General features: G+C 44.8%; 1 protein-coding gene across 8 annotated transcripts in view; it reads left to right on the top strand.

Moving 5' to 3' along the window:
* The window catches only part of hivep3a (HIVEP zinc finger 3a), a 104,942-nt gene extending 81,800 nt beyond the window's left edge, over window positions 1–23,142 (top strand). For all 8 annotated transcript variants that reach the window (XM_037535161.1, XM_037535087.1, XM_037535244.1 and 5 more), the window contains 4 exons: window positions 17,227–17,402; window positions 18,815–18,916; window positions 20,239–20,876; window positions 22,092–23,142. In XM_037535161.1, coding sequence (XP_037391058.1) covers window positions 17,227–17,402; window positions 18,815–18,916; window positions 20,239–20,876; window positions 22,092–22,703 — 1,528 coding nt within the window. In that variant the 3' untranslated portion in view covers window positions 22,704–23,142. The remainder of the gene's footprint in view (window positions 1–17,226; window positions 17,403–18,814; window positions 18,917–20,238; window positions 20,877–22,091) is intronic.
* Window positions 23,143–24,238: the final 1,096 nt, after the last annotated feature.

Here is a 24,238-nt window from a genome sequence, read left to right as displayed (position 1 = left end):
TACTCAGAGCTGATTGGTTGGCATTACTGCTACTGAGAGCTGGTTGGTCAGTGTTACTGCTACTGAAAGCTGACTGGTTAGTGTTACTGCTACTGAGAGCTGATTGGTTAGTGTTACTGCTACTGAAAGCTGATTGGTTAGTGTTATTGCTATTGAGAGCTGATTGGTTAGTGTTAATGCTACTGAGATCTGATTCGTCTGCATTACTGCTACTGAGAGCTGATTGGTCTTCATTACTGCTACTTAGAGCTGATTGGTTGGCATTACTGCTACTGAGAGCTGATTGGTCTTCATTACTGCTACTGAGAGCTGATTGGTTGTCATTACTGCTGCTCAGAGCTGATTGGTTGGCATTACTACTACTGAGAGCTGATTGGTCTTCATTACTACTACTGAGAGCTGATTCGTCTTCATTACTGCTACTGAGAGCTGATTGGTTAGTGTTACTGCTACTGAGAGCTGATTGGTTAGTGTTACTGCTACTGAGATCTGATTGGTTGTCATTACTGCTGCTCAGAGCTGATTGGTTAGCATTACGGCTACTGAGAGCTGATTGGTTAGTGTTACTGCTACTGAGAGCATATTGCTTAGCATTACGGCTACTGAGAGCTGATTGGTTAGGGTTACTGCTACTGAGAGCTGATTGGTTAGCGTTACTGCTACTGAGAGCTGATTGGTTAGCGTTACTGCTACTGAGAGCTGATTGGTTAGTGTTACGGCGACTGACAGATGATTGGTCAGTGATACTGCTACTGAGAGCTGATTGGTTAGCATTACGGCTACTGAGAGCTGATTGGTTGGCATTACGGCTAATGAGAACTGATTGGTCAGTGTTACTGCTACTGAGAGCTGACTGGTCAGTGTTACTTCTACTGAGAGCTGATTGGTTAGTGTTACTGCTACTGAGAGCTGATTCGTTTGCATTACTGCAACTGAGAGCTGATTGGTCTTCATTACTGCGACTGAGAGGTGATTGGTTTGCGGTACTGCTACTTAGAGCTGATTGGTCTTCATTACTGCTACTGGGAGCTGATTGGTCTTAATTACTGCTACTGCGAGCTGATTGGTTTAAGTTACTGCTACTGAGAGCTGATTGGTCTTCATTACAGCTACTGAGAGCTGATTGGTTCGCGTTACTGCTACTGAGAGCTGATTTGTCTTCATTACTGCTACTGAGAGTTGAATGGTCAGTGTTAATGCTACTGAGAGCTTATTGGTTAGTATTACTGCTGCTGAGAGCTGATTGGTCTGCATTAATGCTACTGAGAGCTGATTGGTCTTCATTACTGCTACTGAGAGCTTATTGGTTGGCATTACTGCTGCTGAGAGCTGATTGATTCGCATTACTGCTACTGAGAGCTGATTGGTCTTCATTACTGCTGCTCAGAGCTGATTTGTCTTCATTACTGCTACTGAAAGCTGATTGGTTAGTGTCAATGCTACTGAGAGCTAATTGGTTAGTATTACTGCTGCTGAGATCTGATTGGTCTGCATTAATGCTACTAAGAGCTGATTGGTCAGTGATACTGCTACTTAGAGCTGATTGGTTCGCATTACTGCTACTGAGAGCGGATTGGTTGGCATTACTGCTACTGAGAGCTGATTGGTTCGCATTACTGCTACCGAGACCTGATTGGTCTTCATTACTGCTGCTCAGAGCTGATTTGTCTTCATTACTGCTACTGAGAGCTGATTGGTTGGCATTACTGCTACTGAGAGCTGATTGGTTCGCATTACTGCTACTGAGAGCTGATTAGTCAGCATTACTGCTACAGAGCGCTGATTGGTTCGCATTACTGCTACTGAGAGCTGATTGGTTCGCATTACTGCTACTGAGAGCTGATTGGTTGGCATTACTGCTACTGAGAGCTGATTGGTTGGCATTACTGCTACTGAGAGCTGATTGGTTGGCATTACTGCTACTGAGAGCTGATTGGTTGGCATTACTGCAATTAAGAGCTGATTGGTCTTCATTACTGCTACTGAGAGCTGATTGGTCTTCATTACTGCTACTGAGAGCTGATTGGTTGGCATTACTGCTACTGAGAGCTGATTGGTCTTCATTACTGCTACTGAGAGCTGATTGGTTGGCATTACTGCTACCGAGACCTGATTGGTGTTCATTACTGCTACTTAGAGCTGATTGGTCTGCATTACTGCTACTGAGAGCTGATTGGTTAGTGTTACTGCTACTGAGAGCTGATTGGTCTGCAGTACTGCTACTGAGAGCTGATTTGTCAGGATTACTGCTACTGAGAGCTGATTGGTCTTCATTACTGCTACTGAGAGCTGATTGGTTGGCATTACTGCTTCTGAGAGCTGATTGGTTCGCATTACTGCTACTGAGAGCTGATTGGTCAGGATTACTGCTACTGAGCGCTGATTGATTGGCATTACTGCTACTGAGAGGTGATTGGTCAGCATTACTGCTACTGAGAGCTGATTGGTTGGCATTACTGCTACTGAGAGCTGAGTGGTTCGCATTACTGCCACTGAGAGATGATTGGTCAGCATTACTGCTACTGAGCACTGATTTGTCTTCATTATTGCTACTCAGAGCTGATTGGTTGGCATTACTGCTACTGAGAGCTGATTGGTTGCCGTTATCGCTACTGAGAGCTGATTGGTTAGTGTTACTGCTACTCAGAGCTGAATGGTTAGTTTTACTGCTACTGAGAGTTGATTGGTTGGCGTTACTGCTACTGAGGGCTGATTGGATGGCGTTACTGCTATTGAGAGCTGATTGGTTGGCGTTACTGCTACTGAGAGCTGATTGGTTAGCGTCACTTCTACTGAGAGCTGATTGGTTAGAGTTACTGCTTCTGAGAGCTTATTGGTCAGCATTACTGCTACTGAGAGCTGATTGTTTGGCGTTACTGCTACTGAGAGCTGATTGCTTGGCGTTACTGCTACTGAGAGCTGATTGGTTGGCGTTACTGCTACTGAGAGCTGATTTGTTAGTGTTACTGCTGCTGAGAGCTGATTGGTTAGTGTTACTGCTACTGAAAGCTGATTGGTTAGTGTTACTGCTACTGAGAGCTGATTGGTTGGCGTTACTGCTACTGAGTGCTGATTGGTTAGATTTCCTGCTACTGAGAGCTGATTGGTTAGTGTTACTGCTACTGAGAGCTGATTGGTTAGTGTTACTGCTACTGAGAGCTGATTGGTTGGCGTTACTGCTACTGAGAGCTGATTGGTTAGATTTCCTGCTACTGAGAGCTGATTGGTTGGCTTTACTGCTACTGAGAGCTTATTGGTTAGCGTTACTGCTACTGAGTGCTGATTGGTTAGATTTCCTGCTACTGAGAGCTGATTGGTTAGTGTTACTGCTACTGAGAGCTGATTGGTTAGTGTTACTGCTACTGAGAGCTGATTGGTTGGCATTACTGCTACTGAGAGCTGATTGGTTAGATTTCCTGCTACTGAGAGCTGATTGGTTGGCTTTACTGCTACTGAGAGCTTATTGGTTAGCGTTACTGCTACTGAGTGCTGATTGGTTAGATTTCCTGCTACTGAGAGCTGATTGGTTGGCTTTACTGCTACTGAGTGCAGATTGGTTAGTTTTACTGCTACTGAGAGCTGATTGGTTAGTGTTACTGCTACTGAGAGCTTATTGGTCAGCATTACTGCTACTGAGAGCTGATTGTTTGGCGTTACTGTAACTGAGAGCTGATTGGTTAGCGTTATTGCTACTGAGAGCTGATTGGTTAGGGTTACTGCTACTGAGAGCTGATTGGTTGGCGTTACTGCTACTGAGAGCTGATTGGTTGGCGTTACTGCTACTGAGAGCTGATTGGTTAGAGTTACTGCTACTGAGAGCTGATTGGTTAGGGTTACTGCTACTGAGAGCTGATTGGTTGGCGTTACTGCTACTGAGAGCTGATTGGTTGGCGTTACTGCTGCTGAGAGCTGATTGGTTAGAGTTACTGCTACTGAGAGCTGACTGGTTAGTGTTACTGCTACTGAGAGCTGATTGGTTAGTGTTACTGCTACTGAGAGCTGATTAGTTAGTGTTACTGCTACTGATAGCTGAGTGGTTAGTGTTACTGCTACTGAGAGCTGATTGGTTGGCGTTACTACTACTGAGAGCTGAATGGTTTGAGTTACTGCTACTGAGAGCTGATTGGTTGGAGTTACTACTACTGAGAGCTGAATGGTTAGAGTTACTGCTACTGAGAGCTGATTGCTTAGAGTTACTGCTACTGAGAGCTGATTGGTTAGTGTTACTGCTACTGAGAGCTGAATGGTTAGAGTTACTGCTACTGAGAGCTGATTGGTTAGTGTTACTGCTACTGAGAGCTTATTGGTCAGTGTTACTGCTACTCAGAGCTGATTGGTCAGCACTATTCCTACTGAGAGCTGATTGGTTAGCGTTACTGCTAGTGAGAGCTGATTGGTCAGCACTATTCCTACTGAGAGCTGATTGGTTAGCGTTACTTCTACTGAGAGCTGATTGGTTAGTTTTCACTCTACTGAGAGCTGATTGGTTAGCGTCACTTCTACTGAGAGCTGATTGGTTAGAGTTACTGATACTGAGAGCTGATTGGTTAGCGTTATTGCTACTGTGAGCTGATTGGTTAGCGTTACTGCTACTGAGAGCTCATTGGTTAGTGTTATTGCTACTGAGAGCTGATTGGTTAGCGTTACTGCTACTGAGAGCTGATTGGTTAGAGTTAACTCTACTGAGAGCTGATTGGTTAGTGTTACTGCTACTGAGAGCTGATTGGTTGGCGTTACTGCTACTGAGAGCTGATTGGTTAGCGTTACTGCTACTTACAGCTGATTGTTCTGCATTACTGCTACTGAGAGCTTATTGGTTGGCATTACTGCTACTGAGAGCTGATTGGTTAGCGTTACTGCTACTTACAGCTGATTGGTCGGCATTTCTGCTACTGAGAGCTGATTGGTTAGCGTTACTGCTACTTACAGCTGATTGTTCTGCATTACTGCTACTGAGAGCTTATTGGTTGGCATTACTGCTACTGAGAGCTGATTGGTTAGCGTTACTGCTACTTACAGCTGATTGGTCTGTATTACTGCTACTGAGAGCTGACTGCTTAGCGTTACTGCTACTGACAGCTGATTGGTTAGCGTTACTGCTACTGAGAGCTGATTGGTCGGCATTTCTGCTACTGAGAGCTGATTGGTTAGCATTACTGCTATTGAGAGCTGATTGGTTAGCGTTACTGCTATTTACAGCTGATTGGTCGGCATTACTGCTAATGAGAGCTGATTGGTTGGCATTACTGCTACTGAGAGCTGATTGGTTAGCGTTACTGCTATTGAGAGCTTATTGATTAGCGTTACTGCTACTGAGAGCTGATTGGTTATTGTTACTGCTACTGAGAGCTGATTGGTTAGCGTTACTGCTACTGAGAGCTGATTGATTAGCGTTACTGCTACTGAGAGCTGATTGGTCAGTGTTACTGCTACTGAGAGCTGATTGGTTAGCGTTACTGCTACTGAGAGCTGATTGGTTGGCGTTACTGCTACTGAGAGCTGATTGGTTAGCGTTACTGCTACTGAGAGCTGATTGGTTAGTGTTACTGCTACTGAGAGCTGATTGGTTAGTGTTACTGCTACTGAGAGCTGATTGGTTAGTGTTACTGCTACTGAGAGCTGATTGGTTGGCGTTACTGCTACTAGGAGCTGATTGGTTAGCGTTACTGCTACTAAGAGCTGATTGATCTTCATTACTGCAACTGAGAGTTGTTTGGTTAGCGTTACTGTTACTGAGAACTGATTGGTCAGCACTATTCCTTCTGAGAGCTGATTGGTTAGCGTTACTACTACTGAGAGCTGATTGCTTGGCATTACTGCTACTTACAGCTGATTGGTCTGCATTACTGCTACTGAGACCCTATTGGTTAGCGTTACTGCTATTGAGAGCTGATTGGTTAGCGTTACTGCTACTGAGAGCTGATTGGTCTGTATTACTGCTACTGAGAGCTGATTGGTTGCCATTACTGCTACTGAGAGCTGATTGGTCTGTATTACTGCTACTGAGAGCTGATTGGTTAGCGTTACTGCTACTGAGAGCTGATTGGTTAGTGTTACTGCTACTGAGAGCTGATTGGTTAGTGTTACTACTACTGAGAGATGATTGGTTGGCGTTACTGCTACTGATAGATGATTGGTTAGCGTTACTGCTACTGAGAGCTGATTGGTTGGCATTACTGCTACTTACAGCTGATTGGTCGGCATTACTGCTACTGAGACCCTATTGGTTAGCGTTACTGCTATTGAGAGCTGATTGGTTAGCGTTACTGCTACTGAGAGCTGATTGGTCTGTATTACTGCTACTGAGAGCTGATTGGTTAGAGTTGCTGCTACTTAGCGCTGATTGGTTAGCGTTACTGCTACTTAGCGCTGATTGGTTAGCCTTGCTGCTACTGAGAGCTGATTGGTTAGCGCTACTGCTACTGAGAGCTGATTGGTCAGCACTATTCCTTCTGAGAGCTGATTGGTTAGCCTTACTGCTACTGAGAGCTGATTGGTCAGCACTATTCCTTCTGAGAGCTGATTGGTTAGCGTTACTACTACTGAGAGCTGATTGGTTAGTGTTACTGCTACTGAGAGCTGATTGGTTGGATTTATTGCTACTGAGAGCTGATTGGTTAGTCTTACTGCTACTGAGAGCTGATTGGTTAGTGTTACTGCTACTTAGAGCTTATTGGTCAGCACTATTCCTACTGGGAGCTGATTGGTTAGCGTTACTACTACTGAGAGCTGATTGGTTAGAGTTACTGCTACTGAGAGCTGATTGTTTAGCCTTACTGCTACTGAGAGCTCATTGGTTAGTGTTATTGCTACTGAGAGCTGATTGCTTAGCGTTACTGCTACTGAGAGCTGATTGGTTAGAGTTACTTCTACTGAGTGCTGATTGGTTAGTGTTACTGCTACTGAGAGCTCATTGGTTAGTGTTATTGCTACTGACAGCTGATTGGTTAGCGTTACTGCTACTGAGAGCTGATTGGTTAGCGTTACTTCTACTGAGAGCTGATTGGTTAGTGTTACTGCTACTGAGAGCTGATTGGTTAGCGTCACTTCTACTGAGGGCTGATTGTTTGGCGTTACTGCTACTGAGAGCTGATTGGTTAGCGTTACTGCTACTGAGAGCTGATTGGTTGGCGTTACTGCTACTGAGAGCTGATTGGTTAGTGTTACTGCTACTGAGAGCTGATTGGTTAGCATTACTGCTACTGAGAGCTGATCGGTTGGCGTTACTGCTACTGAGAGCTGATTGGTTAGTGTTACTGCTACTGAGAGCTGATTGGTTAATGTTACTGCTATTGAGAGCTGATTGGTTGGCATTACTGCTACTGAGAGCTGATTGGTTAGCATTATTGCTACTGAGAGCTGATTGGTTAGTGTTACTGCTACTGAGAGCTGATTGGTTAGTGTTACTGCTACTGACAGCTGACTGGTTAGTGTTACTGCTACTGAGAGCTGATTGGTTAGCATTACTGCTACTGAGAGCTGATTGGTTGGCGTTACTGCTACTGAGAGTTGATTGGTTAGTGTTACTGCTACTGAGAGCTGATTGGTTAATGTTACTGCTATTGAGAGCTGATTGGTTGGCATTACTGCTACTGAGAGCTGATTGGTTAGCATTATTGCTACTGAGAACTGATTGGTTAGTGTTACTGCTACTGAGAACTGATTGGTTAGAGTTACTGCTACTGAGAGCTGATTGGTTAGTGTTACTGCTACTGAGAGCTTATTGGTCAGTATTACTGCTACTCAGAGCTGATTGGTCAGCAATATTCCTACTGAGAGCTGATTGGTTAGCGTTATTCCTACTGAGAGCTGATTGGTTAGCGTTAATGCCACTGAGTGCTGATTGGTTGGATTTATTGCTACTGAGAACTGATTGGTTAGAGTTAACTCTACTGAGAGCTGATTGGTTAGAGTTAACTCTACTGAGAGCTGATTGGTTAGGGTTACTGCTACTGAGAGCTGATTGGTTTGCTTTACTGCTACTGAGAGCTGATTGGTCAGCGTTACTGCTACTGAGAGCTGATTGGTTAGCGTTACTGCTACTGAGAGCTGATTGATTGGCGTTACTGCTACTGAGAGCTGATTGGTTAGCGTTACTTCTACTGAGAGCTGATTGGTTAGCGTCACTTCTACTGAGAGCTGATTGGTTAGTGTTACTGCTACTGAGAGCTGATTGGTTAGCATTACTGCTACTGAGAGCTGATTGGTTGGCGTTACTGCTACTGAGAGCTGATTGGTTAGTGTTACTGCTACTGAGAGCTGATTGGTTAATGTTACTGCTATTGAGAGCTGATTGGTTGGCATTACTGCTACTGAGAGCTGATTGGTTAGCATTATTGCTACTGAGAGCTGATTGGTTAGTGTTACTGCTACTGAGAGCTGATTGGTTAGCATTACTGCTACTGAGAGCTGATTGGTTGGCGTTACTGCTACTGAGAGTTGATTGGTTAGTGTTACTGCTACTGAGAGCTGATTGGTTAATGTTACTGCTATTGAGAGCTGATTGGTTGGCATTACTGCTACTGAGAGCTGATTGGTTAGCATTATTGCTACTGAGAACTGATTGGTTAGCATTATTGCTACTGAGAACTGATTGGTTAGTGTTACTGCTACTGAGAGCTGATTGGTTAGTGTTACTGCTACTGAGAGCTTATTGGTCAGTATTACTGCTACTCAGAGCTGATTGGTTAGTGTTACTGCTACTCAGAGCTGATTGGTCAGCAATATTCCTACTGAGAGCTGATTGGTTAGCGTTATTCCTACTGAGAGCTGATTGGTTAGCGTTAATGCCACTGAGTGCTGATTGGTTGGATTTATTGCTACTGAGCACTGATTGGTTAGAGTTAACTCTACTGAGAGCTGATTGGTTAGAGTTAACTCTACTGAGAGCTGATTGGTTAGGGTTACTGCTACTGAGAGCTGATTGGTTGGCTTTACTGCTACTGAGAGCTGATTGGTCAGCGTTACTGCTACTGAGAGCTGATTGGTTAGCGTTACTGCTACTGAGAGCTGATTGGTTGGCGTTACTGCTACTGAGAGCTGATTGGTTGGCGTTACTGCTACTGAGAGCTGATTGGTTAGAGTTAACTCTACTGAAAGCTGATTGGTTAGCGTTACTTCTACTGAGAGCTGATTGGTTAGTGTTACTGCTACTGAGAGCTGATTGGTAAGAATTACTGTTACTGAGAGCTGATTGGTTAGTGTTACTGCTTCTGAGAGCTGATTGGTTAGTGTTACTGCTTCTGAGAGCTGATTGGTTAGTGTTAGGGTTCAGGTTCAGGTTAGTATTTCCTGTATCATATTACCAATAGGATTTATACGAGTAGCAGTGAGAAACGGAAAGTTAAATAAAAGTTATTACAGCTTTTCTCGTGTGCCTTTTCAGTGTGTTTTGTAAATGCGTTGTAAGTTTGTTCTGAAGGTCTTTTTTTTCCGTAGTGTCACTGTATTGATAACGTTACTCGAGAGGGCAAAAATGTTCTTGTTTGATGTAAGTTAATGTAAAGAGATCTCATTCTAAGTGATTCTGGAGCAGAGCGTTTCTATCGGTCAGTTCATTGTGAAACAGTGTAAAGAGCAGCTGCTTTTTCGATGTATTCTGCCCACCTGTGCCCATGATATACGCTCTCATAAATACGGGGTCATTGGTGTGGAAAAGAGTAGGTTTTTAACCCTCACCCTCAATTTAAGGAACATGTTTGTACTATATTTCACCGAAACTGTATTTTTTAAGTTACATTGACTCCACGCAACCCATCTTCACTCCATCCTTTCCTCTTTATATTGTAAAGCATTAGGTTTTGAAAGGGGTGTAAATACGTTCCGTTCCTCTGAGAAACTCAAGAACTAACAGGGTACTCTACTCTGTAGTAAAGGGAGTGGTTCTGTTTGGAACCTGGTGTATCTGGTGAAACGCTTCTTCAGATTTATGGAGAATGCCTTGTTCATGGCTCTACATACCGTTAATCTCCAAAATACTAACTTTACAGGCGAGGGCAAAAACATTCTCTACTTTCAATGTAAGTTAATGTAATCCTAATTAATCCTAAGCAGTTTTGGAGCATTTCTACTGGTCCCATCGTCTTGAAATCTTCACAGAATGTCAAGGACAGCTGCTGAGCTCAAAGGATGCCGAAAAGTGAAAATCGCAGGCGATATGCTTTGGCGATATTTGTACACTGTCTTCTATGTATTTTGAAAATGGTTCTATGTAGCAGCATAGAAGAGTCTTCTATTGGTTTAACGTCAAGCTTGTAGCTATAGCATAACCGTTCTTTGGTGCTGTATGAACCATTTCCAAATAGAACCATATACAACACACTGTCCATCAGTCAAGCGAAGAACCATTTCACAATGCAAAGAGCCATTTAAACAGGCCAGTGGTTCCGTAACCGACTCCAAATGGAACCATTGCCTTCACCATAGAACCCTTTAAGACAAGAGTGCAGCGCTGGTTTATAGTGTGGAGAAATGTCCTTCTGAGATCTTCTGAGAGCTTCTGTGTACCTTCTGGAGTGCTTTTCCGTGCATCATAGTGCCTCACTGTGCTCTTCGCTCCTGTGTGGTAGTTTTCTGTCACCAGTATGTCAGTGCGCTGTGCGGTGTTGCTGCAGGAGATCGCTCGGCTGTCGGAGCCAACACAGGCCTTCTGTTACACGGCTCGAGCCAGGAAACTACCTAGCCTGGCGCTCACTTCCTCTCTCCTGCAGACCCCGCAGAGCTCCGCTCATGCCAGACTGCATCAATGATTTTGGTCATTCAGCTGGGTTGGGGAGCGAGCGTGGCAGCAGCTGTGTTTTTAGATGAATGAAAAGATCAGCTCAGTTTTGCGTTTCAGAGAACCGACGTGTGATTTCAGAGTCATTCACCGACTGGTGGGGCAGCGCTGAATGGCGCAGCTCCTGGCTTTGTCAGATTTGTCCCCTTTCTGGGTGCTCAAGGTTATGATTCCATTGTGAAGGTGGTCGTGACTGCGTTCCGGAGACACGGCGTCGTGCCGGAGCGAGGAGGCAGCCATCTGTGTCGCTCTCGCACGTCGAGCCCTCGAGCGAAGCCGTCCTCCCTCGCCACTCGATCTCACACCCGTCACAGGAGAGGCTGAGCTCTGAGGTTGACTCATCAGTCGGTCGTGCAGCCGTCTGCTCGCCGTGCGCTGGGGGTGATGTTATCCTACGGAGATCCTACAGCATCTCTTACTTCAAGCAGAGGGTGGAGATCGTTTTGAACTATTACTGTCAACTCAGATCAACATTTTAGCCAGCTCTGGTTTAGAAAACCGTCAGCAGAATGTGTGTCTTACACCAACAGCCCATTGCTGATGTTCCTTACGCAGGGGGAACTGTACTATTAGAGCCAGGCCCTCAATTTGGGCCATAAATGTTAAAACTTGGTCCAAACATGAGGAGAAAACAGCCGCTAGGATAGTGCTAACTTCTGCTGCTGGCGTCCCTGTGGGATGTCGTGGTGCAGTCGTGGGCGGGAGGTCAGGGACCTCCGTGACTGAGGTGCCCTTGAGCAAGACACCTAACCCCCAACTGCTCCCTGGGTGCCGTGGATAGGGCTGCCCACCGCTCCGGGCAAGTGTGCTCACTGCCCCCTAGTGTGTGTGTTCACTAGTGTGTATGTGGTGTTTCACTGCACGGACGGGTTAAATGCAGAGGTGCGTAAACACAGTTGGCCAATGGTTCTGAATTCTGTCGATCTATTCTGTGCATGTTAGTGGTAATTGGCGTAGACAGTCGTGTAGATTACCATTCCATGTTTTACTTAGAGTTTGTGACAGACACGTGAGCCCTTGTGAGTCTTTGGCTATTCTGGCCATGTTTGAATACTTCTGTGTTTGTCCTTCTATCAGATGAAAAAAATGTTTGACATCTTTTTCTTTCGTCTTTGTGACCTGATCATTATTTTTTCACTTGGACATACTGTGACAATATGTTGGACCCAAAAATGCACAGAACACGTACAACTGGGTCTGAAAAATAAAAATAACGTGGATTTTTTTTCCCTTCATATGACAAAAAAACAAAGATATTGAGATAAAGGATTAGTGCCACGCCAGCCCCATCCCGTTTGTACCCATATGTAAATGTGATTTTATATGAAATGTATGCTGTCCCTCCCGCGACCCTGACGGTGAAGCGGCTTAGAAAATGGATGGATGGATGGATGGATGGATGGATGTATGCTGTCCCATCTCCATTTTTACTGGTCTTTCTCCATTAAACAAAAACTAGCATGGTGCTTCAAGCCAGCGTGGGCAGCGCTCAGCGTGACTTTGTTTTTATGCTGTGATGTTTTGAACCAGCCATGTGATTTGATCTCGCTGATGTGATCAGCACCTCGCAAGGATTTGCATGTATTTTACCTTCTATTAGTGTCACGGTGGCTCTTTCAGCAGTGAGCTCTGGTGTTGAGCTGCCACCACTGTTTTCTGTTTCTAGCAACCCACTGATTAAACTGCCACCCATATTCAATCAGTGACTTATCTAGAACTTCCAAAAAGACTAGAGGGACCTTTTCCTCAAAAAACTGATCCCAACGATTGGAATTTAAAACGTAGTTGGTTGACTATTCTGATCGTTAATCTAAGGCAATTCACTGTTCCGTCTTTATACAACTACCACTCTTTCGTTTGTTCTCTCATCCCTCGTTTCTTCCAGACGGCTGTTACTCTTCCACAAACTGATGTAACTGTACTTTCACTGTTTATTTAGTTTCACATCAAGGTCAACAACGTCCTTAAGGTCTGATTGTGCATTTTAAATGGGTTGTAATGTCACTACACTGATATTTTCTACTTTCTTTTCATAACTTAGAAAAGCAGAAAAACAAAATAATCAGCTCTATATATACACACATACACTCTATTTCCAAAAGTATTCACTCATCCATCCAAATCCAAATTCCAGTCACTTCCATGGTCACAGGTGTATAAAGCCGAGCCCCTAGGCCTGCAGACTGCTTCTACAGACATTAGTGAAAGAATGGGTCGCTCTCAGGAGCTCAGTGAATTCCAGCGTGGTGCCGTGATCGGACGCCACCTGTGCAGCAAGTCCAGTCGTGAAATTTCCTCACTACTAAATATTCCACAGTCAACTGTCAGTGGGATTATAACAAAGTGGAAGCGATTGGGAACGACAGCAACTCAGCCACGAAGTGGTCGGCCACGTAAAATGACAGAGCGGTCAGCGGATGCTGAGGGGCATAGTGCGCAGAGGTCACCGACTTTCTGCAGAGTCAATCACTACAGACCTCCAAACTTCATGTGGCCTTCAGATCAGCTCAAGAACAGCGTAGAGAGCTTCATGGAATGGGTTTCCATGGCCGAGCAGCTGCATCCAAGCCTTACATCACCAAGCGCAGTGCAAAGCGTGGAATGCAGTGGAGTAAAGCGCCGCCACTGGACTCTAGAGCAGCGGAGACGAGTTCTCTGGAGTGACCAATCACGCTTCTCCGTCTGGAAATCCAGGAGACGGTACTTGTCTGACTGCATTGTGCCAAGTGTAAAGTTTGGTGGATGATGGATGAGCCTTCTGGAAGAACGGTCAAAAATTCCCATAAACACGCTCCTACCCCTTGTGGAAAGCCTTCATATGCGTGTGAAAACAGACAACCAAACTTTTGGCTATATATATATATCGCTGTTGTCGGAAGAAAACCTTGTATCTCCATTTTTGTCATTTTTCAGTTTTTGACATAATTTGAAAATTCCTATTGCTCTTTACATTGTACATGAATTTCATGATCAATGGACCAAGTGAAACTGCCCAAAATGACCTGGGAAAATGTCTGGTTCCATTGACTTACATTAAAAGTAAAGTATGTTTTTCCTTCTCCTGTAAAGTTTTATATATATATGGCTCTGTACATTTTGTCTTCACTTGGAATATTTGTGGAACAGCTGTGTTCCTTAACTGAAGGTATTTAAGTACTACCTGTGAGGGTTCCACCTGAGCGACAGCATTTGAACCTGAATGTTACAGTTTTTTGGGAACTCAGTCTCAACCCAGAGGAAGCAGGTAGCCGTCTGGCTTCTTAATCTTGGCTAAACAGGTTGGCCCACTGTGTTGTTTTGTTTAATGTAGGCTAATGCTGCAGATTTGTTCAGTTACCTGTGCCCGCTGTCTTACTGATGTAATGCATGTTTTGCTCCTTTAGAACTGCAGCTATGAGGCCAACATTGTCAACAAACACTCCACTAACTCTGCTCAAGCCTCATCCATGTCTTCAGTACAGACTTACAGACGGTGTTTAGGATGCAGCATGTCTTCATCCACATCTACAAGTCTGCACCGCCTCAGTGAAGACCTGGATGAGGTGTGAGAGGAGTTTTGGGGATGTCTTTACAGAAAGGGTTTGGGTGACTATTGACTTCCAGTGTCTGTGAGCAGCGTTGGGGTGAGTGGGGGATTGTGTGCGTTGGATTATTTGCTCAAATGTTTCTTTAAGGCGCTGAATAAGATCGTGATCCTCCGCCTCCTGCTGTACTACCTGGTAAACATTAACGTGCTTTTCAGGGCTTAAACCACCGTGTAAATAGCTGGAGAGCATGAAGCTAAAAATGGGAGTTTGCACACTGTTATCATTGTTATTAATAAGAAAGGTGGCCTGCACGTCCCGATTCCTTGTCCAGTGATCGGAGGTGTTTTTTACGGAGCAGCTGGCGTGGGCCCGGGTTTCCCTCCCTCTCAGCTGTTTGTGTTGGCACAGGCACGCCGGCCGCGGGCATCGGGCAGCAGCTCCGAACACCCCAGGCTTGAGCTGGGAGGTGGGGGTGGTGGAGGGGTCGGAATGAGGGGGGCCCAGGTTCTTGACATTATAAATGGCTCTCTGTTTGAGGTAAAGTGGAGGCCCCGTTTTGGGACTCTCCGAACACACCCAGAGGTGGACACCCAGCCTGTGTGAGTGCATGTGTGCGTTTAGAAGGAGGGCCTTGGCCAAACATAGCGGGTGGTGTTTAAAAGCAGTTTTTAGAGGCAGACTGTGCAGGTGCTATAGATCTGAAGTCGATCTCCCCTCACACGCCTGAGACCTGCAGTGTGTGTATGCTGGGACCGTCTGGGTGGGTGCGCTGGCAGCGGTTTTGCTATGTTGTATTGCATTTTGTGGCTCAAGTGTTTCAAATGATTTATGGCAAAAACAGTATTTCGTTTTTCTGAGGTTTGGGGAAAAAAACAAGCCACATAAAAGAGACTGAAAAACTGAGGACAGTGAACATTTTATATACAACGTTTGCAGAAATCAACCATTTAATGAGAAACTTGAAGAAAAATCAATAATTATCAGAAATAAATGAATAATTTATGTCATGTGGAAGGCTGTCTGTATTTGGCTTGTCCAAATCGATGGTAGACATCAGTCAGTGACATAAAAATCAGGAATAAGTTAAAAAAAAATCGATACTTCCGTCACTTTGTCTCAGTATAGTGTCCATCTGTCTGCTGACCGGTGGTTTTTGGCCTTATAGCTCCTTTCTGCAGTTGTGAACGTTCTGTTGGTGGAGTGGAAATCAGCTTGGATCTTTTTCATTAAAATAACCAAAAAACATATTGTTCCCTATGAAGCTGTTATGATGTACCTCATGAACCAAAACAAGGGGAAAATTCTCCATTAAATCCACCAGAAGTTCATCAGTAACATCATTTTTTCCTTGTTTAGTGTGTAGAAACGGAAGGTTCTGAGCTGCCGTGCTTTCTGCCGCTGTGTAAAAGGTGCACGAGGCTTCTTTTACTGCTGCATGTGCTGTGTTTTTGCTCTGAGAGACTCACCGAGCTCTTTTAGACCGCAGATTTCATCACTGGGCACTGAGTTTTGATCACTTTTATCAAAGCAGTGTTAAAGTGTGACCTCACCATAGTTAACTAGCGCACCATTGTGACTCTCTGTTGAGCTGCTAGTGAGCAACGAGGCTGAAAGGGGACGGATGGGAAGCCCCTGCTGTGAAGTCTCTCCACAAAGACGGCTGTGCTGAGATTAAAGGGACTAGAGCAGTTTTCTTCATATCAAACAATCCTGCACAGCTGACGCAATAAACACACACAGTAACGACACAACAATAATCAACACTTACCTGCTTGCCCACCTGTTAGAAATGGGTGGTTCAGTTGATGGACCTCCAAAAAAGGCTGATATGAAAAGGATTTCACTGAATTAGAGATTATATTAAGTTGGGATTATTCTGGACATAAAATCCAAAGGTTTTAAAGTCAGGGTCTGTATATTTGTCGTGTTTGAAATCTGTTTGAATACTGTTATTTATAAATGAGGACAAAATACAGCTTCTTAGATAAAACCTGCAATATAGTTACAACAGCAGGAATGAAGCTTCCACCGTTTTATAACACTTAAGATCTGATTTACCTTCTAAAAAAGGAAATTTTGCTAAATCTACTTAATGTGCAGCGCTGTGTGAGAGTTTTAGGCGTCTAAGTAAATTTTTAAAGAATGTACCTCAGCAGTGAGTTTATCACAGTATCCATTAGAATAAAGTCGTATTCATAATTCAGATAAACAGAAAAACAATAAACAGTAACAAGAATTTCTTGGGTCCATATTTTTCCTGGACACCTTCACAGCCGCCACAGAGACTCGTTAATATCATCAATTACATCATGAGCTCAATTTACTGAGCACTGATTGGTCAAACCTGGAGCTGCTTTTTAACTACATATAATACTGGACTTCCTCGAGGAGGAGAGGCTTGGAGATGGGTAAACACACACACTGACGTCCAGAACACCACTGTTTATTATTTATAAATATAAATTATTATTAATTGATATTCTATGTATTTTTTTCAAATTCAAATATTAACACTTTTCTCATCAAATAAACACAAATAGATTTTGAAAACGTGTCTTGAGTGCCTGAGACTTTCACACAGTGCTGTACATCCAATATTCCTCGTTACGATTGTTGTAAGATAATTTTTTCAGATTATTTAACTTATTTCTAGATGTTTTACTCGTTTTAAGTCAGGATTTTCAAGTAAAATGATCTCACTATATTGGCAGAAAGTCTAGCTTGAAATATACTACAAATAAGCAAACTTGGTAACATATGGATCTTTCAGTTGGCTGAGTAAGTAAAACATCTTCAAGTTAAATAATCTCACAATAAACTTACAACCATCTCATCGTGAGAGATGTTGGACATGTCGACTACGTTTGAGATGACTAGCCTTCGTTACAGTCTCCTAAGCGCCGCGCTGTACCGTGTGTTCAGATACAGGTCGAACGAGGAGTACGTGTACGTTCGGGGACGCGGTAGGGGGCGCTACGTGTGCGAGGAGTGCGGGATCCGCTGTAAGAAGCCCAGCATGCTGCGGAAGCACATCAGGCTGCACACGGACGCTCGGCCCTACGTCTGCCAGCACTGCAACTTCGCCTTCAAAACCAAAGGTAGGAGGTTTCATCCACTGTTCACAGTCTCAGCATCACAAGACCTTATTCTTCTTTTCTACTGGCCTGTGAAGAGACGCGGAAGGCTGAACTCACCTCAGGCCTGTCCGGTCAAGCCCTGGATTTTCAAGCTTAATCAAGCGTGACTTAAATTTTAAAGCTTAGTTCGATTTTTAGGGGGAACTAATTCAGTGTTTGAGATGTAAACAAAGCCATTCAGTCATCAATCTTTGTCTTTTCTGCTTTTCAAGCATTTTTAGTACTCAGTGAGTGAATTCAGTTACTGTGAAGGGGCGTTCCACCGGCTCTTTAACCTCTCACTCTTGGGGATGTTTCGGTTCCATCTGAATTTTCATGCACACATTGTAAGGCAAGTTATTCAGTAAATACATACAATAAAATAACGTTTTTGGGGGTTTTCTGTTGTTTTATGATCATAAACATAATACTGTATGCTTACGATTTACTGCTGAAAGCCAAAAATCTTGGATGCTCTTTGTATTTTTTAATATAAATAATTTTTACAGAGCAGATCCCAAAAAATTGTGAGTTCAGCTTCTTTTATTATAAGGGTTTAAAATGACGTCACCGTCTATTAGACTGGAGAGAAGAGCTACAGCCTCACACGACGCCCAGCTTCTGAATGGAGCTTATGGAATATGAACGTCATGAAGTAAAAATGAATACGAAGTGCGTTTTGTGCTTCCAAAGAGTTTAAAAGGTTAAAAATTCCCCCATAACTCCGTGTGTGAGGTGTAATCAGAGGTTCTGAGGGTTTGTTGTGAAACGGATCAGACGTCTTTACAGTGGTGGTGATGGGAACCAGACGTCGCCATGACTACAACACAGATATAGACACTTTATTTACCATCCAGAACCTCCAGAGAACCTACACGAGTCTTCTGAGCTTATATGGAATGCTGATGACGGAAAACAGTGGAAAATCTGGAATAATGAGTTTTCTTTGGGGACTATTTTGCCGCACAGCGCCCTGCATGTCTCCCTCCACCATGAATGGAGTTGAAGTTCTCTAAACTCTCATAAAACAGCGTCTCAGTCATCAGGCAGTGAATTCAGAACCAGTTCATGTAGGAACTTTCTGTAGGAGCTTTTAGAGGGACGTCTGGTTCCCATCACCACCACTGTGAGGAGCTTTTAGAGGGGGACATCTGGTTCCCATCACCACCACTGTGAGGAGCTTTTAGAGGGACGTCTGGTTCCCATCACCACCACTGTGAGGAGCTTTTAGAGGGACGTCTGGTTCCCATCATCTCCACTGTGGACAATCCTGGTTGGGTGGGTACGTAGGTGGGCTAAATAATTTGTTATCTCCTGGCTCCAGACAAGAGAAGGTACCTGTAGGTGTTTCTTCCCTGTTACTCTCACACTCTGTTCTACTGTGTGTTCTTCAGGGAACCTCACCAAACACATGAAGTCGAAGGCTCACGGTAAGCGCTGTCCCGAGGGAACCGCTCCGGGCCCTGTGCAGTGTGAACCGGAGACTGAGGAAGGAGGTGAGACCCTGATTATTAGCATTCTCATACATTACCTGTCCAAAAATATCCAGACGCTCCTTCTACTGAGTGAATTCAGCTACTTTAAGGTCACCCATAGCTGGCACAGCTTATATTGCCGTAGAAGTCTCATGAGGTCTCCATGGCCAATGCCCAGCATGGGCTAGAGGGGTATAAAGCCCCCCAGCATTGGGCTGTGGGGCAGTTGAACTGTGTTCTCTGGAGTGATGGAGCTTCATCCAGTAGCTTTGGGATGAGTTGGAGTGACCCAGAACTGACCATCTAACATCAATACCTGACCTCACTAATGCTCAATCAAATCCTCACAGCAATGTTCAACATTTAGTGTAAAGCCTCCCAGAAGACTGGAGGCTGTTACTGCAGCACAGACTCACTACTAACACCTTCATGTCACACTGCTGTGGTGTTCGTGGTTCATATATTAACTGTGTGGGGATCCACAAACTCACCCACCCAGAAAATGTAGTGTTTCTATACACGTTTCCCAATTTCTGCATATTTATATCGATTATTTTGAATTCATTTGACTGCAGTTCCACCTTTCAGTCATGGTTATAGTGGACTGTTCCATGCAGTTATGTAACGGAACTTTAATGAAGCGTTAATGAATGAAGCACTGTTTCCTGAAACACATTAAAAAGTCTAGAAATAAGTTAATAATCTTATAATATTCACACCACAAAAAGAAAACTACTAGACACGTCGATTTGGTTTAAGATGATGTCACTCGGGAGCCTTAACTCATTTAAAAATGTGCCTCCAGGGGGCGCTGTTCCTGAGTTTTGCCCCAGAATCACTGCAGTATGTTCCTGCCTGACGGGCCTTAAAAATATTGGGTAAACATTTTTCACGTGCAGCTTTAGTTCAGGTTGGACTTTTGTGATTTAACGAGTGATTTTTTTTTTTACTGAAATGTCACACACACGTTTTCTCCATCACGCTGTGTCTCTCTCACCCCCAGCCTTACGTCTGCAGCTGTGTTTGAATAGGAGTGGCTGAATGTGTCCGTGAATGAACGGGTGGATGACGAGTGACGTGCACGCTGTAGAAAACGGTGTAAAGTGAAAGTATCTTAAATCCAGTCCGTGTATCTAATGTTCTTCATGTTGAGGTTGTTATATTATTATTTATATATAATTATTATTATATTATATCATGTTGAGGCACATTATATAATTATTTAACTCATTTCTAGACCTAAAAATGATTCGAGGCCACAGTCTCGGGAGCCCAGACCAGGCGACGTACACAATAAAGCTTGAATGAGAAATAAAGCCGATGTCTGTTTTTTCTTCCTGCAGGTGGAGGGGAGCACTCTGTTTTGCCCGAGGTCACCGAGGAGCACCAGTTCTCCGATGTGGAGGACACAGACGAGGAAGAGGATGAGGATAACGAGGAAGGTGACGAGGAGGCGTCTCGCTCCTCTGCCTCCTCTGTGAGCAGATCTCTCTCCAGCGAAGATCCAGGTTCCCAAGCCAGTCCTGTTCTTTTGCCTAAGGCACAAGAACCCAGTGTGAGTCCGGCGAGGCCAAGCAAGCCTATTAGAGCCGTTTCTCCAAACCTGTCTCAGTACGTAGAGACCCCCGTCGTAGGGGTGCCCTCGTCCCCCCTCTGCAGTTTCTCTCCCGGCCTGCATTTATCCCCCGCTCTGCCCCGCTCTCCAGGCCGGGACACGTCCCCTCTGCACTGCCTCTCTCCCAGGCTCAGCCTCTCTCCGGCCCCCTGCCAGTCCTCTCTGTCCCCGTCTAGCCGTCCGGTCTCACCGTTATCGGCAAGACACCTGTCCCCGGTCCGAGCCCTGTCCCCCATACGGCCTGCGTCTCCTAGCGGTCCGCTGAGCTCCGTCGTCGGGGCCAGTGTGAGCGTCCAACAAAGACCCTACAGACACAGAGATCCAGTCAAGTCCTCGCCCAGCAGGTTCAGCCTCAAGACCAAGCTGGTGAGTCCTGCTTCTGCTTCACGTCAAGAACCCTCTGTGGTTCCTGTGCATACACAGCAAAAAAGGGTGTCTTATCAAGTGAAATGATCTTAAATATAAGTCTAATATTTCCCTTTTTAAGATGTTCCCTTATACTAAGATTATCTAGCGTGTTTCTGGATATGATTTACTTGGTTTAAGTAGTTTCATCAAGTAAAATGATCTCACTCTGCTGGCTTCCAGCACATTTCTTACAAGCTCAGTTATCTGCCGCTGTAGTGACACGTGATGTACTTAATAAAAATGCTTAAAGTAAAAGTTGTAAAACGTCTAGAAATGAGTTACATAATCGTAAATTAAGCTTACAACAATCTCAAGAAGAGAAATGTTGGATTTATCGACTATATTTAGGATCATTTTACTTGGCAAAATGCCATTAACTTTCTGTGAGGTGCTTTTAGAGGTGGACGCCTGGTTCCTATCACCACCACTGTGAACGCCTCTGAAATGGGCACTTCACAGTAAACCACTCTGAACGACTCTGTTTACACCTGAACCGTTTAATTATGAAAGAAAATGTTCTATAAACTCTCTTTCATCCTCTTCTAAACATACCCTTTCCATAATAAGAGATATAATAGCGCAAACAGGGCTGTTTTGTTTTCCCGGTGTCGTTCAGCTCGAGTGACACACAGGCGTCGTTTACCTTTATGTGTTTGTGTTCATGTGAAGCAGCTTCTAATAATGTGGTGGTCTTTTTTAAGAGTTTTAAAGCTAGTTTACTTTGCTCTATACAGGGCGTCCAACAGGTCCTGATAGCTAACAGAGATGTCCACTCTTTCTTTGTCCAAGTTTATTTTACTCCGTATTTAGAAGGACGGGTTTTATTTGCACACAGGAAGGGCCAAAGTAAACATTCAAAAAACAAATAGTCTGATACCAAAAAGGACCCAGCTTGTTATTTCAGAGGGGAAAAGGGAAGCGAGGCCCATCATAATTAATTGCCAAACCAAAAGATAGCACTTAAAATAGTTTTTTCGAGCCTTAATATACCCCTACATGTTTACGTTTTTCTGTCGCGGCTCCCAGTTTGGACCGGACCAGGGCTATTCTTGTGTCCACCTCGTAAATTCTTCCAGTTATAAATAAGACCCTTGAAATAAAGGCAGCTGTTTTGGGTGCTTGTATAATAGCAGCAGGCGATTTTGCTGACAAATGTCCTTCTGTGTCTTCAAGGAGAAGATGTGTAGTCCTCAGAGGAGGGGGTATCAGCCCTCCCCTCCTCGCGGACTCCTGTCCAGGAACGGGACGGCCAGAGAAGGCCAACGGGTGCTGAGCCACCTGCCCCTGCACTCCCAGCCGCTGACCCCGAGCGCCTGCGCCAGCCTTATGATCCCCATAGGGGGAATCCAGATGGTCCAGTCCCGCTCCGGCCTCCGGCCAGGCCTCAACTCGGCCCAGAAGACCCAACCCGCGCTGCGTAAGCAGAAGGAGGTGAAGGGGAGTCCTTCGGATCAGGATCATCAGCGTGGGTCTGCGCGTGGAGAGCACGAAGACAAGAAGAGGGATGCTCCTAGCGTTCCCTTGACAACGTGGAAGTGTATCTCTCAGAGGAAGGAGAGGAAGCGCATGGACAGGGCGACCGCCTGCCGCACCAGCCCTCTCACGCACTTCCACAGAAGCACTTTGATCAAGCAGAACACGTCGACAGACAGTGTAGCAACGCCCAAGAGCACTTGGAGTGAAAGGGCCTCGTCCTTCTCGAGCGCCAGAGAGAACTCGATCAGGGAGAGGAGCCTGGTCTCAGTGCCGGGGGCAAACGCAGCCAAGGTGGACAGAATACCCTAACACAGGGCCATTCACTTTCAGCCCTGGAGGGCTGGAGTCCAGCGCAGGGTGCTGCTTTTCCTCCTCAGGCACGACGGGTTCTTCTCATCTGGTGTTGGTCTTACAGGGTTAATATTCATAAGCGCTTATGAGATCACAACTGGGGACAGCTATGAGAAATGTTGGGCTAAATATGGAAAGCAGAGTTATTAGAGCTGGAACTAGTTATTACGTCACGGTTTCAGTGTATATCTCAATATACTGTGGGGTCCAAAACTCCGAGACCGCTTTGAAAATCTTTGATTTGTTTTACTTAAACTTGGAAATGAGCAACAGAACATTTAAGAATTTTGAAAACAGAAAAATAAAGAAAAGCTAAGAACAAATATTCAGGATTCTGCACGATGTCGGAAAGGAAAGGAAAGGAAAACTGAATTTCTGTACTTGCAAAATAAAAAAAGCTTCACATGACCTGGCAGAACTTCTCTACACCTTCACACACATTTTTTATTTACAGTTCGTTTCGTTTTAAATTAGATTACTAAAGCAAATAATCTTACCTTCTTCTCACGCCACCTGCTCCTGTGACCATGCGTCCCGCCTTCAAATGATGCCTGATAGTGACCCCCACACCTTATTGGACTGCTCGGTCCTACTTTCTTGGCCGTTCTGATTGGTTGCAGTTGCTTAAAGAATCGTGCACTGCGCATCGGGCTTCAGGAAACTTTCCGTGGCCTGAGGGCAATGCTGTGCAGTCGACCAGGACCCCAGCTGGCCACCGCTTCTTTAAAATATACCAAAACTACAGTGGCAAAAAACAGGCACTGAGTTCCTGAAAGATTCAAAAGTAATTTAAATAAAAACCAGATAGTTTTCTATAAAACAGTGTGATGCTTTAGCTGCAGACAACCTGTTAAACCTCTTTAAATGCCCCCAGCAGGCTTTTTAAAACTGTCCTGTAGATCATTGTTGGGGAGCTTCAGTGCATTGTGGGAACTGTAGTGCAGTTCACGGTGAAGTGGCCTAATATTAACGGAAAATGAAACTAATTTCGCAGGCCGAATCGGACTGCGCCCTGGGCCCGAGTCGACCCGCAGGCCTTGACATACGGGGTGTAACTGCTGCGCTTTTTAAGGTGGAGCAGGAAATTTTACTAAGAAGCCGACTAGAGCTTCATCATTTGTCTCATAACATGTCGTTCATGCTTCAGTACCACGGCTTATTTGGAGACCAGGGTGTCAGGAGTCAGGAGGCTCCTCAGGTGCTACAAGAGGTCTGGTGTCCATGCTAGGCATCACCATCATCATCATCATCATCATCATTAACCACTTAATCATCATTAACACAGTCCGGATAGGGTCGCAGTTGGGATAGCACAGAATCCCAGGCTCTGCCATCTCCCGCTGCCTATACGGCACTGTACCGCTCCCCCATGCTGGACCTTGCGGGTGGTGGGCCCACATGGTTCCCCTCATGCTGCCTCTTCGGGCTGAGCCAGGCTGGGTTAAGTGAGCTGCCAAGCCACCAGACGCTCGCCGAGGAACACTACCCCAAGC

The sequence above is a fragment of the Pygocentrus nattereri genome, chromosome 1 (genome assembly GCF_015220715.1).
Source record: "Pygocentrus nattereri isolate fPygNat1 chromosome 1, fPygNat1.pri, whole genome shotgun sequence".
Classification (NCBI taxonomy): Eukaryota; Metazoa; Chordata; class Actinopteri; order Characiformes; family Serrasalmidae; genus Pygocentrus; species Pygocentrus nattereri.
Note: the sequence above shows the minus strand (reverse complement) of the source record. Positions and strands in the feature narration are given on the sequence as shown.